This window comes from Trachinotus anak, unplaced genomic scaffold, assembly GCF_046630095.1.
Source record: "Trachinotus anak isolate AG129_WGS33_773 ecotype Australia unplaced genomic scaffold, CSIRO_AGI_Tana_v1 ptg000002l, whole genome shotgun sequence".
Taxonomy (NCBI): Eukaryota; Metazoa; Chordata; class Actinopteri; order Carangiformes; family Carangidae; genus Trachinotus; species Trachinotus anak.
In genome coordinates this window covers 18,950,270-18,968,063 of record NW_027273853.1, presented here as the reverse complement: position 1 = coordinate 18,968,063, position 17,794 = coordinate 18,950,270, and the positions used below count along the sequence as shown (strand labels likewise).

The following is a 17,794-nucleotide window of genomic DNA, read 5'->3' as shown; positions in this document are numbered from 1 at the left end:
AACATTGTGTGCGTGGGTCTGTGTATGTAGCATTTGTTCTATGCTGTTCCTATGTCAAACTTCCTGCCTGGCTCTCACTTGCTCCAGGCAGCTTGACGCAGTTATGCAATATGATTAATTAATGGAAATATTCACCATTCAAACTCTTTAGATAATTAGGCCATTCCCGTTGGAAAAAAAGCTATTAAGACATTTTAATACTTTTCAAGGGCCTTAAACTTTGCTAAATTGATTACGCTTTAATTCATTAAGACCCCATGGACGCCCAGATTTTTCTCCTGTGATGATGATGCTCTGTGCGATCAGATATGACTGAAAGTCCACATGGAGCCATTCTGGTATTAGACATATTGGCACAGAGATACTTGACTTGTGGATAAACAATGGGATCCTACACGACTCAGTTACTAAAAGAATTTGGACCCAGCCCTGAGTTGGGTGCCAGGTTGGGTCTCAGTTACTAAGACCAGAATGGATCTGTGAAGACCTAGAGCTCACACTATCAGTAAGTATATAAGAAACATTAATATTTTATGAGGTAGTGTCAACCACTCTAAGTTCTGTAAATGTTACTAGCTCTCTGTTTGTGCTTGTGCAAAGCACTGAGGACACTTACCATACTGTATCCTGGTGCGGACCGCTCCCACAGGGACGTTATAGATCTTCTCCAGGTAGTTCTTTACATCGACCTTGGTCATTCTGTCCAGACATGTCCAGAACAGACAGAGGAGAAAAACACACAGATAGGGAGGGAGAAAGAGAGAGAGAAGAACAGGGGTTATGTAAGGCATCCAGTGTTAGTGTTTGTGTGGGGTAAGGCGTGGTTTGAATGGGTGTGAGGTGGTAATCATGTGAGGGAAGATGTCTGAGGTTGCAGTCCAGCACTTGCAGGGTTAAATGCTGGATAACTGGCTATGAAATAACACCACATTCACTTAACTGACACCGACAAAGAAATGATACAGCCTATTTCCATGCTGCATTCCCATAAACTCTGCTGTTACATTACCTACTGTAACAGACAGGACACTCCCCTATAAACCCATATTCAGCTTTTATTCTCTGAACCATAAAGTGGAGAGAAGAGAAATGTGAGTGTCAGTGTTCATCCAATTAGCTGTCTGCATGTATTGATCGCGCCCGATGAAACCCTACACAGGAAGTGAGCCTGGCACCAACTGATCCGGTGGGTCAGCCCAGCTAAAGCTAGCCCACTGGGCAGCATTTGGAACGGATTGCTCCGACCAGAGGAAGAAAGGCTTTTAACTGCTAATCAATCTAGCCAATTGGATTAGCTTGGTAGAAAGCACTTCCCAAATGCGTCTGACAAAGTGCTTAATAGCGACGTTGTGGTCTGACATGAGTGCCTCGGATATGGCGTCTTCTATCACCTCATATGTTTCTTTGATAGAACAGGATAATGTAATATTCTCTATTTTTCAGAGGACACAGCACAGTATCTTGAGCTGTAACAATAATAGGTGAGGCAAACATTTGCATGAGAAAATCCCATCTGTGAACACAAAGACTCTTTGTACCAAAGAATGATGTAATATATGTTTCCATGCTGTACAAACAATTGCCTTTTCCTCTATAATAGGCTAAATTCTGGCAAAGCTGACACTGATGTAGACCGAGAACACTTCCATTTGACCTGCAAAGTTGTGTTTGTCAAGAGATGTTAGCTTAAATTTATGATACTTGAGTAACAATTTCCACATTTGATTCAACCATTACAGAAAGGAGGATGGTTTAATGTGGTGACTCTTGAGTACGATAGGGTTTTTCTACAAAATGCCAACTTTAGACAGCTGCCTTTGAGAGAAGAGAGAACTAAACACTCACGGAGCTCACTGTCTCACAGAGCCAATAATGATCCAGGACCACTTGGAGTGACATTGGAGAGGGGTCTGCATCACTGTGTAAAGAAACGTGTTTTTAAAATAAAAATTTAAAAAAAAAACTTTTTAAGGCTTCTTTAGACCTTTCTGTCTCCCTTTACCCGGCCAAGAGGAGAGAGATGTATTTCCTAAGATGTGGCATGCAGATGCGCCTTTCTGCTCCATTTGCACCCACCTCCCCCCAAAACCCCCGTCTTACAGTGTGTGTGCCAGAGGGCAGTGAAGCGGAGCAGAGTGACCAGGAGTACTTGAGATCAAGAGAGGAAGAAAGAGAGAGTTATTGCACTGAGAGACGGGTTTTCCTAGAAAGCAGCAGTGGGGAACTGGAAGGGAGGAAAGTGGCTTGGGGACCGTAAGGTCTCCTCTGGATCATTAGCAGAGGGAACACTGATCCTGATTAATGACGAGAACATTTTCTAAATCCCGCCTGCTTTTACGACTCCAATTATCCAGCCACCACAAACATACAGACAGTATATGTGAAGGATGTGAAAGCACAGGCATGCCTGGTACTCTGAACAAGGTGCCCATGCATGTACAAATGTGCTGAATGAACAGGTACTAGCTGTGGCTGAAAAAGCAAATATATTTTGAAAACCAAAAACACACATAAACCTTACAATTTATCTAAAACAGTAACAAGTGAGATGGAAAATATGGCAACAAAAAAAAAAAATCAAATAATGACACAAAAGCATGTATATATGTATGAATTTATGCATACATTCATAAATATAGACTATATAGTAATAAAATAAGACAGACTGCAACAAAGAATTATTTTCATTATCCACTGATCTACTGATTATTTTCTATATCACAATTAGTCAGTTATCAAAAAGGTTGCTGATAAATCTTCTGTTAATCGACTAATTGATTAATAAAATGTTTAGCAGCAGGTCTAATAGAATACATTCACACACATACATATTTACATTAGACAGCTGTTTTCGCTCTGACCTGAGTCAATACATGACTCCCATCTCAGCTACAAACTGGAATCCAGTCTAAGAGAAAGCCTTGGGCTGAAAGCTGAGGAGAAAATGTCAAGTTAAGGGTGTACATAAACAAGGCTAAACTTAGACAAAGGGCGTGGTGCCTCCAATAGTGATGCAGGCAGCATCTGATCATCATCCCAGTATAAACACCCATCTGACTCTACAAGCTAACCTTTCACACTTCTGCCTCTCAGGAAGAATGAAAACCTGTCTCCAGCAACTGCCAAGGCTAAAGGAATCGTTCCTCAGCAACTGGTATATATTTATACGCAAAAACACATGCTACAAAGATTCCTCGCCCAAGATGATGAAAGAACTCTAAACACAAAACCTAGAAGGGCATCAAATGACGCAGACGATGAATTAGTTTCAATTATGGCCGGTTGTTGCCAAGCAGGTTTAAAAACAGGCACACTGGCATCATTGTCAGAAAACAATTTAAAAAGTTATATTGTTCTGTATTGTTCAGGGGGAGGTGTACATGGGAGATATAACACCCAAATCTGATATCAAGTGGTGTTAAAAGAAACAGGTCTCTGAAGGGATATAGGCCTGGATGAAGGAAAAGGGGTAAACTTGATGCCTTTGTTGTGCTCCACTGTGACATAGTTGTGTGTTTGTGACAAAAGAGCAGATTTGTCACTATGCAGATTAATCCAAACACCTCTGTCAGCTGTTCTCAATTGTAAGACTTCCTCTGCAATGGACCTACATGCTCCTGGATAGGTCCTATTCTCAAATGTGGGCTAACACACACTGAGCCAAGAAGATTGTGAGTATCAGTTCCAATAGTTTAAGGCGGTCCATTTACACCTGTGCTCCGAAAGCATGTGAGAGAAGTAGGTGAAAGGGCACAGTTGCACACTAAGCAGATATTTCTGACTGAATAATGTTTGCAGATGCTGAAAACCCTCTTTATAACTAATGCTGATGAAAACAAGAAATTGAGCTGTAGTTGTCTAAGACACCACGAAAGCACAATGTCCCCAGTTTGATACCAGCTGAGGACCTTTTTTGGATGTCATCGCCCTGCTCTTTCTCCATGTTCCGTGTCCATCTCAACTCTCCATTGTCTTTTTGACAGAGAGTTATTATAATTTAGCAGTCAGGACTATAATTACAGATAAATAATTGAAGCACTGACTATCAGCATGCTTACAGAGTTTGTCACTCTACTGCTTTGTATGAAGGACAAAATCTGACAAAAGTATTTAAAAAAAAAAAAACTAAATAAATGCAGAAATAAATCATTACATACATAAAAGAAAAATGATTACATTTTGGTAATGAAAAATCCTATTTCTGTATTTTTACATTTATTTTATATATATATATATATATATATATATATATATAAATACATGTATTCTCTTCTTTAATCCTGCATTTTTACATGTATTTATTTCTGTGTCCATATGTATAGTAGGCAGGTCCTACATCTATCTAAAGCCTGATTGGTTATAGCAGTGTGATGGATTGGATGGGTATACAACTACTGACTTGACTGGTACACACCAGCTTTGCCTTTAGCTAGCTATGAGTCACTTAGCTAAACTGACGTTCAGTTTAATTGTTTTATTTATACATTGCCAATCTTAACAAACATTATCTCAAGGCACTTTACAATATTATTGAGAGAAACCCAACAGTTCCCCTCATGAGCAAGCACTTGGCGCTAGTGGAGACTAAAAACCCCCTTTTAAAAGGAGGAAGTCCGATTCTGTTGGCCATTTGGCCTCTACCAGCCAGGTTGAGAGGAGAAATGGGGAAGAGAGGAGGAAAAGTGGGAAGAAAGAAGACAGAGAGACCAAGAACGGCAGAAATTTAAATACTCTCAAGACGATTGTTATAATGATGATAAAAATAGTGATAATAAATAATAATATGATGCGTGTTGAGTACAACAATCATCATTATCACGTCGTATTTGCATTCTGTCTAGTGTCAGCCAGTTCCACCCCTTCATCTGTTTGCTTCTCTCTTACTCTCTGTGCTCACATATACAGTATCTAAATACAGCCGACTTCCCAAAAAAGCTGTTCTCGTATGCTTTTCTGTTACTGGTATCAGACAATGGGACGAGTATAAAACAGTGACTAAACTATAATCAATCTGTCTCTAACCAGTGGCTCAACATTGTAGTGAGCGGGGATTTAGTTTTATGGGTAACTGGCCCTCTTTCTATGGCTGTGCTGACCTGCTGAAAACTAATGGCCTTCATCGTACTGTAGTAGGCACTGCTATTTAATCTAGAAATATAGACAGGCGGTTATATCAGGTTTGACACTGGAGACTTAGTGCTCAATTAATAAAATGAATACAAATTTGTATGTATGCAGACAACTACGTAATATTTATGGCAGCACCTTCAACTGATAAGTTTGGAAATGCTTTACAATGGGAATTGCAGTAGGTGGTGGAATGAATTATAAATACCAAAATAATTCAAAATGTTTCTAAAACTAAAAATACTGACGCTCTATCACAGCAATGTTACTACTCAACAAGGTCATGAGACTAACTCTAAATATGTACAAAACTGGTTAGCAACTTATTATGACCTAAACACATTGATATATGTGTAAAATGACTGACTACTGACAACATGAAATTCTTCACCAGTGCACAGTATCCACAAAAAGAAAACTTCATTCACTCAAACATTAACTCCTGAGGCAACAGTTATTTTCAGTTTGATAACATAATCAAGTTTTTATGTATGAACACTCGTGCTACAGGCTGTTGCTGTCATCTGCAGGTATGACCCATAATGAACTACTTTCACAAAGTAGGACATCATAAACTGATTGGGCTCACTACAAACGGGATTTGTTTAGCAGTGGGAAAGTGTACAACTGAGTAAATGTTATGTGAATAACTATGTTGATCTGGTAGTTTTGTTTAATCTTTGAGTAGGATTAGTGGTCATCATGATGAGTCATGTTCCAATAATGGTGCGTGTGCCAAAGAACGAGGGTGCTATTGCTGCCATGTCCTTCTTGTTTTAAGATGATTCAGTGACCATCCTGCTTCTTGTGGCTACCATGAATCCTCCTTGGAAAGATTGCTTGTTTTAGCAACTTGACTTGGCAAACCACTGGAAGGCTTTTAATGTGGCTGCTTGTTTGATAGAAACTGGGCTGGCGGGCTGTACATTTAGGCTTTTCATGGTGCCTTTCTGGTTGGCAGATCAACTTTAAGTATTACAAGGGAATGGAGAGGAAGAGGATGCAACCACACATAGGGGTGTTGCAGAGTTACAGACGGCAGGCACTTACTGAAGTTTGGAGGAAAAGCACATCATCAGAAACTATCTGGACTCCTTTTCCTGTAAGCATGTTGCTTTATGTTGCCCTGAAAACCCATTTTAAAAATATTAACTGTCAAACCCCTATTAAAGCTGATACAGAGTTATTTTTTTTAAAAACAGAATTCCCTGTCTGAATTGCCCTTGTATCAGCTATTACTGACAAAATATATAATGGTACAAGCTGAAAAGATCATGGCAACATACGTGCCAAACACAGGAAAAATTTATTAGCAAAGAGAGATGTGGTATTTTTTCAATTAGTCACTGACAGACAGGACAAATGTACTTGACAAACTGAGAGCAAGAGCTTTCCTCAGTAACAGGTAGCTGACCTGTCCCTCGGATATGTAATGCTGTGTGTTCTCAGCCTGTCAGACTAACCCTAACCTTATGTGCAACCTTTATTAACACACTGTAGAGTAAACATCCAAGGTACACCAAAAAGTCCATACCCACACATGCGCACACACACACAACATCAAAGTACATTGTGTCAGAGCGGCTTAGTGGTGAGAACGAAACAGGAGAGTTGTTTTCTGCGCAGATGAAAGGCAAAAGAAAGCCGCTCCTTATTGTCAGCCTGCCCCATTGTCAGGTTTGGGTTGAGATACGCACACTCACTGCTTTAACCCTCCCATCTACACAGACAATACATGCACAGAAGTTGCTCAACACTAAGTATCAAGATCATAATAGCAGACTTTGTTTAGAGGGAAAGCCATTGAGGAACCTGAGACATCGGGAGAGAAGAGACAGTTGAGAAGTTGAGAGTATAAGAGCAGCGTGTGAAGGATTAGATTTATTGTCCGGGTTTTGGTCTGACAATGGAGCAGAAATAGATCAAAGACCAGATCACCAGGAGTCAATAAACTCCTTAGAGAGAGACAGGTCAGTAAAGCATTGACAGTTTGGAACACTCCTCTAATCGCTAGCTAAATTACTTCCTATGACATGTGCTGAGGTTAATTAACATGAAAAATTACCCAGTTTTCAACTTGAGCCATATGTTTGTGAAGTGGAACAGAAACAGAGTGATTGCCATGGCGCTCTTAACACTGTTTGATCCACCAGGTAATGTACAGTTGTAAAAGTGGAAAGACAATGTGAGCTTAGAGTGAGAAACCACAACGTGGTCTGGTTTCATAGTTATTAGTCAGGAGAGTCGCATGAGATGTGACTGAGTAGTTAACTGAACACAACGTTCAGTGCGGTTCTTTTCTTTGTATGTAAGTGTGTGTGTATGTGTGTGTATGTGTGTGTGTCGGTGCTGGCCTCTAGCCATGCCAGGTGAGGCACAGGAGGTGTGTGCGTGTGTGGGTGTAAACCTAGAAATTTGATGATGTTCCTCCGAGAGCAGAGAGGAAATACTAACATAGCACAAAAGGTTTGAGAACAATCAAAAAGACAAACGAATTCAAGAGATTATGAGAGAACATAGCCCAGGTGTGTCAAACAACAAGTGCCAAAAAGGGATTGGTTTTGGATGCGTTGCAAAGTGTTTACAAAAAGCACAGAAACAGCAGAACCTGGGGTGGGACAGAGGGAGAGGACAGAAAAAGATGTGTACAGATGATAGCAAATGAGTGATAAAGTAAACAAGCAAGAAAACTAGGAAAAAAAGTGTTACCACTTCTCATTAACAGCTGCTTGCCACTACAACTTACCCACGCTAACACCGCCTACCCTCGAGAGTCATAACTACAACAGCTTTCACTGCTGTAATGAGTCAGACTCATCAATAAGCTGGGAGTGGGAGTGATATTTAGTGTGTGTCACTGTCTCTCCATGTGTGTCCATTTACTAAATTGTGTGTATGAAAAGTAAAACATAACAGTGTTTCAAGCACACACCGAGGCCCCAGCAGTATATCAGTCAGCCATGCACCTCTCCCAGGCATCAAAGACTGCAAAAAAAAAAAAAAAAACCCTACACACCCTTATAAACACACACGCACCCTGCACTTACCCACTTTTGTGCATATATACACAAAGACACACACCATTCTCACAAACTGACTCACCCACACTGACAAGTGTGCACACAGAGAGAGAGAGAGAGAGAGAGAGAGAGAGAGAGAGAGAGAGAGAGAGAGAGAGAGAGAGAGAGAGAGAGAGAGAGAGAGAGAGAGAGAGAGAGAGAGAGAGAGAGAGAGAGACACACACACACACACACACACACACACACACACACACACACACACACACACACACACACACACACACACACACACACACAATTACATAAGCACCCTAGGAGTTTGGCAAAGAAGAGGCAAGAATCAGAGTGGGAGGCCAGGCACCTGGATGAACAGATTATGGTCTAAACCCCACCAGAGACACATAGATGATCTGCCTCAAACTTCAATTTTTCTCCCCAGTGTGGGCTCTGGGCCTCTCATCGCCTGAGGAACACTGCGAACCTCAGTGACCTTGGCTCGTGGAGGTAGTCAAAATCAGCTCATCACTACTAAGTGCTGACTGGTTAGGACCTCCTGTTGCGTTTTATGACAGAATATGTACCGTCCAAACCCATCAAATTAAGTAGTCATATGTGTATATATAGATTTATATTATTATATAGTATGAATGAGTATGTGACTGTATAAAATTAGGAGGCAGTAAAGTGGTATTATATATAGCGTACTCCATTGGCCATGAGTTTTGCAGAATGATCAAAAACATTTTTCCTTCATTATGTGTGTAGATATTAATACTGGCCCCTCTAGGTGAATAATGCTTGACGTCTCACTGTCTACAACACAGCCCAAACCTCCACTGCAGCACCACACAAAAGCACTTTTGACCTTACCTCCCACCCCGCTGCCCTTGTCAGCCATTTACAAGTCATCATTGCAACTGAACTCATTAAAGACAGCCATAAGATGGTAAGAACAGTCTATACTATTGAGGATTGACAGCCTCCGATTTCTGTTCTTGAGGCTGTCACACCATCTGGTGGCCATGTTGCACAACTCCAGGTGCATATCACTGATCCAGCAAGAGTGCTTCAGTGCCAATAAAAACAAATTATTGCACCCTAAAACACGAAACATATTTTCACTGTATAATATATCTCATTGATATTAAATGACGAGTCTCACAAAAGTAACAGCCTACAATAACTTTGATGCCAAATATAATAACTGATTTCATAGTCTTGTGGTCTCAAATTTACATCCTATACAGGTCATGAGCTTGTCATATTTTTATTCTTAAAAAGCACCATACGTTATCCTATAAGAGTTAGTAAAGTCACCAGGATGCTATTCTTCATTCTCAAGCTCTACTTTTAGGCCTATGTGATAATTATCATCCAACTTGCGGAAATTGCAGGCTTCTGAATCCTTACCAGTTCTAAAATTCAGCTCTGAGGCTGAGCAGTGTTGTGCTTTTAATTTGATTGAAGTTCACAAACTTGAGACTAAAGAGATATTGTGACACAGAAACTATAAATACAATCGTCCATGAACAGGAAATTGCTTTAGATCAGAGGAATTAGATCAGATTTGACAGTAATAATAGGTAATAATTAATAATAACAATGTGCATTGTCAATGGATCATAAGCATAGTATGTTGGTATGTCAGGAATGTGCTAAATCTGGTCTGAAAAACCGTACACTCAAAATTGATGACAGCAGTTATTAGGAGCTGATAGTAGTAATTTGCAAGCGTTTTTTTAAAGTGGAATTAGGCATTAAAAAGGACAATTAAATGACCAGATGAGATTATTTACTTGCTCTCCTATACATGTATATCAACAAATAAATCTTATGTGTGTTATGTATTTCCATTTAATTGTGGTTGCAGTGGTGTAATAATTATGTAACAAACAAGCAACACACTAATTGTGTATCTTGTTGAGGGACATAAGGGGAAAATAGAGCCATCAGAGTACCAAAATATAAGTTCCAAACTATTTTTAGTAATAGGACATTTTTAATATAAGAAAATGCTACTGATTTGACACTAGTGTGATCTGCAAAACATCTGCTTTACATTTAAGTTTTCCTACTCAAAGAAACAAAAACTTCTATTAACCTTTGTGAAAGAAGTTGCTGAACAGCAATTAGGTGTAGGCATTAGCAAGTAGGCATTGGTGTCCACTTTTTCATCTTTTACTTCCAAAAAAAAGAAACCTTGCTGATATTTAGGTGACGGTTTGTTTGACCACAGAAACGCATTAACCACCTTCACACATCACAGCTTGTAGTTTTAGCTATTGGTTGTATGACAATATGTAGTACAATGTACCTACCTGAAGATGGTGTAATAATCTAAGGAGATGGATGTTTAAACATACATACTGCCCACATCACAGGGTGGCTCTAATGTTAACACTAGAGATGCTTATCCAATAACTTGTCTGACTGAGTAGTCAATAAACTGAAAATTAAGACACGTAAGTAAAGACTTACTCCATTGGGATGCGAAACTGGACAGTGTCGGGAGGCTGCTCTTTTCCCGGCCTCACCATGGTCAGGAACCAGTTGGGTCTGAAGATCCTCAGCTGAGGGTTGCCCAGCTGGTACAGCGGGTATCTGAGAGGACAGACAGACTCTTATTATCTACAGTTTCATTCCCAGATCTCCTGTAGAAAATCACACTAACAACTGGCAAGATATTAGATATGTAATCATGTAGAATTGCAAGAAATTGTATGAAACTGTGCAATATTTTGTTTGCTATCACTGATTCTTCAAAAAAAGGATCTGTCTGATGAAAACCCACAGGACGTGATAACACAAACCTCACTCTGGCTCCTCTGCTATATGCTCCACTTAAGCTCCCAAGCTCTTAACAAACTGTCTGCACAGGAATCAAACCTTTTTCACTGAACACAGCTGAAACCTTTTCACATAGCTTCATGTAAGCATCCTGATCACTTGAAAGCACATAATGGCATGTTTGAAAATCCTTTGATAGCTATGCAAAAGACATGCATGTCTATGTCTTTCCATATATTTGGTTTAAAATGCAAAATCTGAAAGAAAAACATTGCAAGAGGACAGGAGAGAAATTGATAAATCTGCCTGCGCACAATTTTCCTTTCAGTTTTACCTCCGAATAAAGTGATTTATTTGGATTATCTGACTCCACTGCTGAGTTGTTTATGTCTGATCATGGAACTGCTCCTGTTTTTTGCTCAGTCAGACATAGAGATGCTACAGTGTTCCCAGATACAAGGAATTAATTTATTGAGCACAACATTATCACCACCAATAGGAATGAGTGTTGTAACCACTAAGCAGTAAACACTTCTCAATACCATCTCCCAAGATATTGCAGAAGAAAGTAGCCATCAGATAGTCAAGTGAAATGTATTTATACAACCCAAAACCACAAATATCCCTAAAAGGTCTCCACAATCTGTACAGCATACAATGCTGCAGTGTGTGAGGATAACTAATGAGTAACTAACTTGACACAGGTGGGTTACTTCAGTACCTACAGACCTTTACAACGACCTTAGTGTCATGGCAACCCACACAGTTAATGTACACCGACTCTAGCTCTACGTTATTAGCAAGTTGTTTTTAGCTTAGCTGGCAAACGGTGGCTACATTCCTGTCGCGTCACGTTAATTAAACTACACAATGAGTACACAAATCGCTGCTCAACACACACTGACAGTGAGTAAAATAAGGTAAAAGAACCTGTGCTATAATAATAGCTACATGCAGTCACAGAGGAGAGCTGGAAGGACTGAGACTGGGAGATGCTTACGTTAGCTGGGTTTTGCTAGCTTACCAAACACCCAGAAAAGGTGACCAGCAAAGACAATATCTAGCTACGGTTTCCTTACGCGTATTTACAACTACAAATGAGAGGAAAAACGTGATACTTACAGCAGTCTTGTTACTGGCATCGCGGGAACGGTCTGTTGTGAGACATAAGCTAACAGCTAGGTATCTGTTTTGTAGTCTTTTCAAGGTTGTCAAATGCTACACGTGTATGGATGTACTTCCGGGAACAATAAACAATGCGCATGCGCACTTGTTTTTGGTCCATGCCCTTGAAGAAGTTCATAGTCTGCAGCTGAGGACTGAAGACTCAAGGTGCACTGAAGGTTTTTCTCTTATGATCTACTATTGCAGCGATGCACCGGGTCGAAGGAGCCACCTGGTCCTTTTCAGATCCATGTTAATGTCATTGGCATTCAAAAAACTTTCAGATTTTGAGAAGAGATGATGTAGTCTATGAAATCTTTATTATCTTAATTATTTTAATTATCTATTACAAGATGGCAAATATGTCTTTACAATCTGATAAGTCTTATATTGAGCATTAAATCAAGAGGCAGTGGTCTATAATTTTTTTTTTTTTTTTTTTAAACAGACATTTAGATAGTGATAATGAAATTATGTCAGTGCTTTATTATGCAAAATATTCAACTGACACTTGTCAGTTATGGAGCAGAACATCAGTAAAATTCCCTGCTGTTTATTTTCCTATAAATAGATATTTTCTATTTAAAGCAGCTGCTTTAATCTTTCACTTGGAAAACATCAGAGCTCATATTCATTTTAAGAATGGGTTTCCATTTTGGAAATGTCACTGCTGTAAGTATTTTCTCAGAGCACGCATGGTGAGAGAGCAGTAGAGGGAGACCTTGTCCCATCACTTGCTCAGACCCTATGCCCCAGCAGCTGACCTGCACACCCATCTGGGGTGGGGGCCAGAATGATTGAAGGCCCCTTGAGTGGAACATAAGTCCCTGGCTCAGCTGGTTCAGACCTGGCAGGAAATGGACCACACTGACAGCCTACACTATGCCTGGGAGGGAAGTTTCCATCAGTTAAGATGCCATGGAGCGGAGTGTGTGTGTGTGTGTGTGTGTGTGTGTGTGTGTGTGTGTGTGGAGGGTGCTTGAGGGCAGTTAGGCATTTGATTATTATGCAGTTGTTGTAATGTTCGCCAGTTGGCACAGGTATTTGTCACTCTATATCAGAATGTCCTGCCGTCTCTACAGTTGTCCAGTTGAGTTTTTTGCCTTAAGAAAAAGAGATGTTTGCTGCTGTGAGTTCATTGGTTGTTTACTTGTTGTTTGTTGGAACTAGTTAACCTGACAGCTGATATGAGACTGTTCTGGAGAGTCATAAAGGTTCTGAGGCAGAGGTGGGAAAGTTACTTTCAAAACATATTGTGTAATGTGTACTGGCTGTTGTATATTACACATTAAAACACCAGCTTGTTCCATAAAATAGATTACTAATTTAATTATTTAATTACTACTAAATTACTCTAAAATCCATGAAATTCCCAGTGTGTTTATTAGAGTACAGGCTATAATGTGCAAGCTGTCCTTGCTGCAGCTGCTGAAAATGTGAGTATTTGTACCTGGTGTGACACAGAGCAATGTGAAAAAGTAGTGCATTCTAAGTCAGCCAAAACAAATATACCAATACCACAAGTAATTAATGAGTTTTCCAACCTTACCAGAACAACTGTAGGTTTTGGCAAATCATTACATATGTAAGAATAAAAATGTGTTTGATAAATGATGAATTTGCTTCACAGCTGGATTATCAACCAGACAAATCACGGAGCTGACTAAGCACCAATAAGTATGTGGTATTTTGATTAATATAAATAATATGAAATGACAATGGCCTTAATGCAGGCCAACAAGAAACAAGTCTTACTGAGTTTGAATCAGTGATATTGTGATTCATGCTGATTCTCTAGGCTACTGGGGCAACTCCTGCATCTTTAGACCCTGTAAATCTAGTTTTGTTAGCTTTAATATTCTAGTTGATATTATGCTCACATGGTGAACATTTTAAATAATTTTGGGATTTAATAAACTTTATTGCTGCAATGATTTGTCAATTCATTGATTAGTTGATGCAGAAAAACATAATTGACAACTATTTTGATAAGTTATTAATTGTTCAAATCATTTTTCCAAACGTAAATACCAAAAGCATGATGTTTTTCCAACGTCTCAAATATGCTTCTCCCTGTTTTAAGGCAGTTGAAGGGACAGTTACAGCATGATGAGGTGACATAGATTCTGTTTCAACACTTTCTACCATTGCAGTCCAACCGTCTACTACGGCAAACCAGTCATTCTCCCGTAGAAGCAGACAAGAGGAAAATGGGTTATTATTTCAGTGTACAATGGATTATCCATCACTTATACATTTTGCAGAAAGGCATGTGTTTGTGTGTAAGGATGTTTTCCGCATTCTTATGGCCCTTATCTCTCCCTTGGCCTAGGACCTGGAGCTAGCTGTGGGTGCAGCAGCAGTAGCTGCACTCATTACCTCAGTCAGGGTGCCAATGTTTAGCAAAGCTCCAGCCTTTGCAGACCAAGCCAGGTCTAGGGGGAGTGGAGGGGGCCAGCAACATGAACCGATGCAACCTTCAGCCAAAGGTCCGGTCTCACACTGTTGTCCAACTCTGCCATTTATAGATGTGATTCAAGCCTGTTTGTTAATGCACACAGTTGGGGTCTTTGATGGAAAATAAAAGTCAACTATATTATCTAATTTCACCTTTTGCCATAAGAATATAAACTTGATTATTGAGGGTTTGTTGCCTTTCAAACTTTTGAAATTTGCTCTTTGTGAAAATAAATGTTTCAGTTCTGCAGAAGTCATATTCTGGTTCATGGCTTTGCCACTTAACTGCTTGGCCTTTATTCCTGCAGCACTTATTGTGCGACATACATGCCATTGGTCATTTGTTATAATTCATTTTAGATCAGAAATGCCACAATGGCCACAGAAAATTTACAACTAAATGAGATTGAACTCACACCACTTTTGTATGTGCGTGTGTATGATAGAGAGTTAGAGAGAATTGGAATTGGGGCAGTGGAAAGTGGCTGTTTGTGTGACAGTACAAAAAGGAAGAAAGTATGGGAGGAGGGAATGCTCTAACAGCGGAGGTGCATAGTCGGAAACAGTTCAGTCTACAGCGGGACTGTCCCGCCAAGAGCGGGCGCTGGGGCTGCATGGAAACTTCCCCCCTCTGACTCTCAGGCAGCCGGAGGAGAAGTTGTCGGTATTGAATATCCTAGAGAAGAAAAAAAAGGAAACAGTAAATTGAAGATCCAGACATGAAGATGGAAAAGTTTGTCAGTTGAAGTGAATATTTTTGCATATAAAGGGACCCGCTGGTTTTGTGTTTCTCTCCCTTCCATGAAGAGTGGACCATCTTGATGCCTTGAATCATTTCCCCAAAGAGTTGCTTCACTAAAATATATATAATGACGACTTAAGTTTTCATACAATACTTTATGTGCAAAACACCTAATTCAGAGACTATGTCACCAGCAGCAGTAGTACCTTACCTTATTGCACAGAGCCAGTGGATTAAAAGCAGGTACAAGAACATGATGGAAGACAACGAGAGCAATGAATGAGAGAACTTCTAATCCACATTCGGTTCAGCGGTGGCGTGTTAACTTCTGCTGCCACAGGGAGGCTTACAGTAGGCTTAGACTACAGTATGTTATGAGTGTAATGTACCACGGTCAGGGATGAGGAAGAACTGTGTCGGGGGAGCCAATTATCATTTTTGGCAGCAGTTGTTTTGAAAACATTCTCATCCCCCGCTGACAATCTGTAGCAGATGTTTCATAGATACAAGACTGTGGACTTCAATTGCTTATTATCTATCAGGGTCACCAAATAAGGCAGTCGATCCATACTCACATTTTTAGCCACGTTTGTGGCATGGCTCAGTGAATGGCAATGTCGCTCTGTCTGTTTGTCAGCCGGTCCAGATTGAATTATGTCAGCAACTATTGGTTTGATTGCTATGAGATTTTCTACAGGCATTTATAGGTCCTAAAGGCTTCGGTGATAACCTGATTTTTCATCTAGCGCCACCAGCTGTTCGAAGTCTTCACTCACCTGGTGAAATATCTTAACATGTACTAGATGGATTGGCACAAAATGACATTCATGGTTCTCAGATAATTAATCCTACTGACTTTGGTGATGCCTGACTCTTCATTTAGCATCATCATCTGGTGAGAATTTTACTGTTTTACCGTTTACCAATTGTTAGTATGCTAATATGCTAAACTAGGATGGTAGACATGGTAAAACATGCATCAGCAGGTTAGCATTGTCATTAACAAAATGTTAGCATACTGACTTTAGTGTTTTGCTCAAAGCTCCAATGTGCTCCAGTACAATTCAACCTGTAATGGATAGAAATTACGCTGATGCTAAGAAAAAATAAATTACTACAAATAACTTTCATTGTGCTAACTGCAGGTGATTTTTAGTTTTTTTTCTCTGGAGTTGCGAAGCATCTGAGTAATTGTTGGTGCCAAATTGATAATGAGAAGTTTTCAATAACTAACTAATTGCAACTTTGATCTTTCTCCAGCCTGAATGAAAGCAGTAAGTCCACTTGACACACGAAACATAAACCATTATCCCTCCACCCCCACCTAATTAAACCCTGGCCACTTTGCCATCAACACCAAATGAGTGGTCAGAGTTAGTGGCCAGTTCAGGTCAGATTCCTCTGTTTTTTCATGTCCCATGTTCACACTCTCAGATGGAGCTGGTGCATGCCACCCAGCAGTCCTCTGCCTATTAATAGCTGCAAGGGATGGAGTCGGGGGCAATCTGGATGGTGTGTAAATTTAGACCCTCCCCCCTGGATGTTCCGTTGATGTCATAAGCGTGACCTCTGACCCAGGAGCCCGGCTGCCGCAAGGCCCATGTTGAACTTGAATTTCAGGGGTTCGAATGCAAGCGTGCATTCACAAACACATGCATACACTTATTCACTCACATACATGCACTTACAAAATGCAGCATTTGAAACCATTTTAAGCAATGGGCTGTATAAATACAGTACGTCACCACAGATTCTGAGAACTCTGCAGATTCTTTCACTGTGCAAAGCTTAGACCATCACATGACAACCACTGACACATTGACTGTGGAGCTTCATTGTCTTTAATACTCAAACGAGTTGGAGTGCAAATAGAAGCTGTGGTTGTTTGCTGCTAGAAACAAACTAAGAAAAGAATCATCTGTCTCATTCTAACACGCTGATTTCCAGTGATTTTGAAATCGACTGCACTCAGAGTGGGGTGATTAGGTAGAGTGCTCACACAGGTTCCCACAGCCTTATCCAATGTCTCTACCCCTGCCAGAGTTATGTGATGGATCGGGGGACGGCTGACATGCATAAACGGGGACGTGGGCAACTGATCTTCAAGGTATGTCAACCAACAGTCTTGGGATATCTTGTGCACAGCACTGCAGAAGACCTTAACCTACAAACATAACAACATTGTTCAAGCTATGATTCCTCTTGTCTTATTTTTGGGTCCAATAAAGTTGTTGTTGGATACCAATAGAGCCATGGCCATGTTACACTAAGAACTGTGTTGAATAAATGGATAGCAACACTGAAATAAAACGAGTCGACATGATCAGTGTACAGTTTAGGTCTCAGAAAGTTACGACAAACGATATGTTTCTGTGATAGCTAGGAGTTGAGCATTGGTTTTGTACAGTTCAACCACATGCATGTTCATTTACTCAGCACACACATTTATTGTCAAAGACTGTGAGTCAAACAGTAGTCCAGCTATAGTTTGTTGACA

General features: G+C 40.1%; 1 protein-coding gene across 1 annotated transcript in view; it reads right to left on the bottom strand.

Annotated features, from left to right (window-relative positions):
• mrpl23 (mitochondrial ribosomal protein L23) overlaps positions 1-12,217 on the bottom strand; it is a 34,154-nt gene extending 21,937 nt beyond the window's left edge. Inside the window, exons 1-3 of the mRNA XM_071503727.1 lie at positions 12,057-12,217; positions 10,626-10,748; positions 617-699 (exon numbers count right to left, since the gene is read on the bottom strand). Coding sequence (XP_071359828.1) covers positions 617-699; positions 10,626-10,748; positions 12,057-12,076 — 226 coding nt within the window. The 5' untranslated portion in view covers positions 12,077-12,217. The remainder of the gene's footprint in view (positions 1-616; positions 700-10,625; positions 10,749-12,056) is intronic.
• Positions 12,218-17,794: the final 5,577 nt, after the last annotated feature.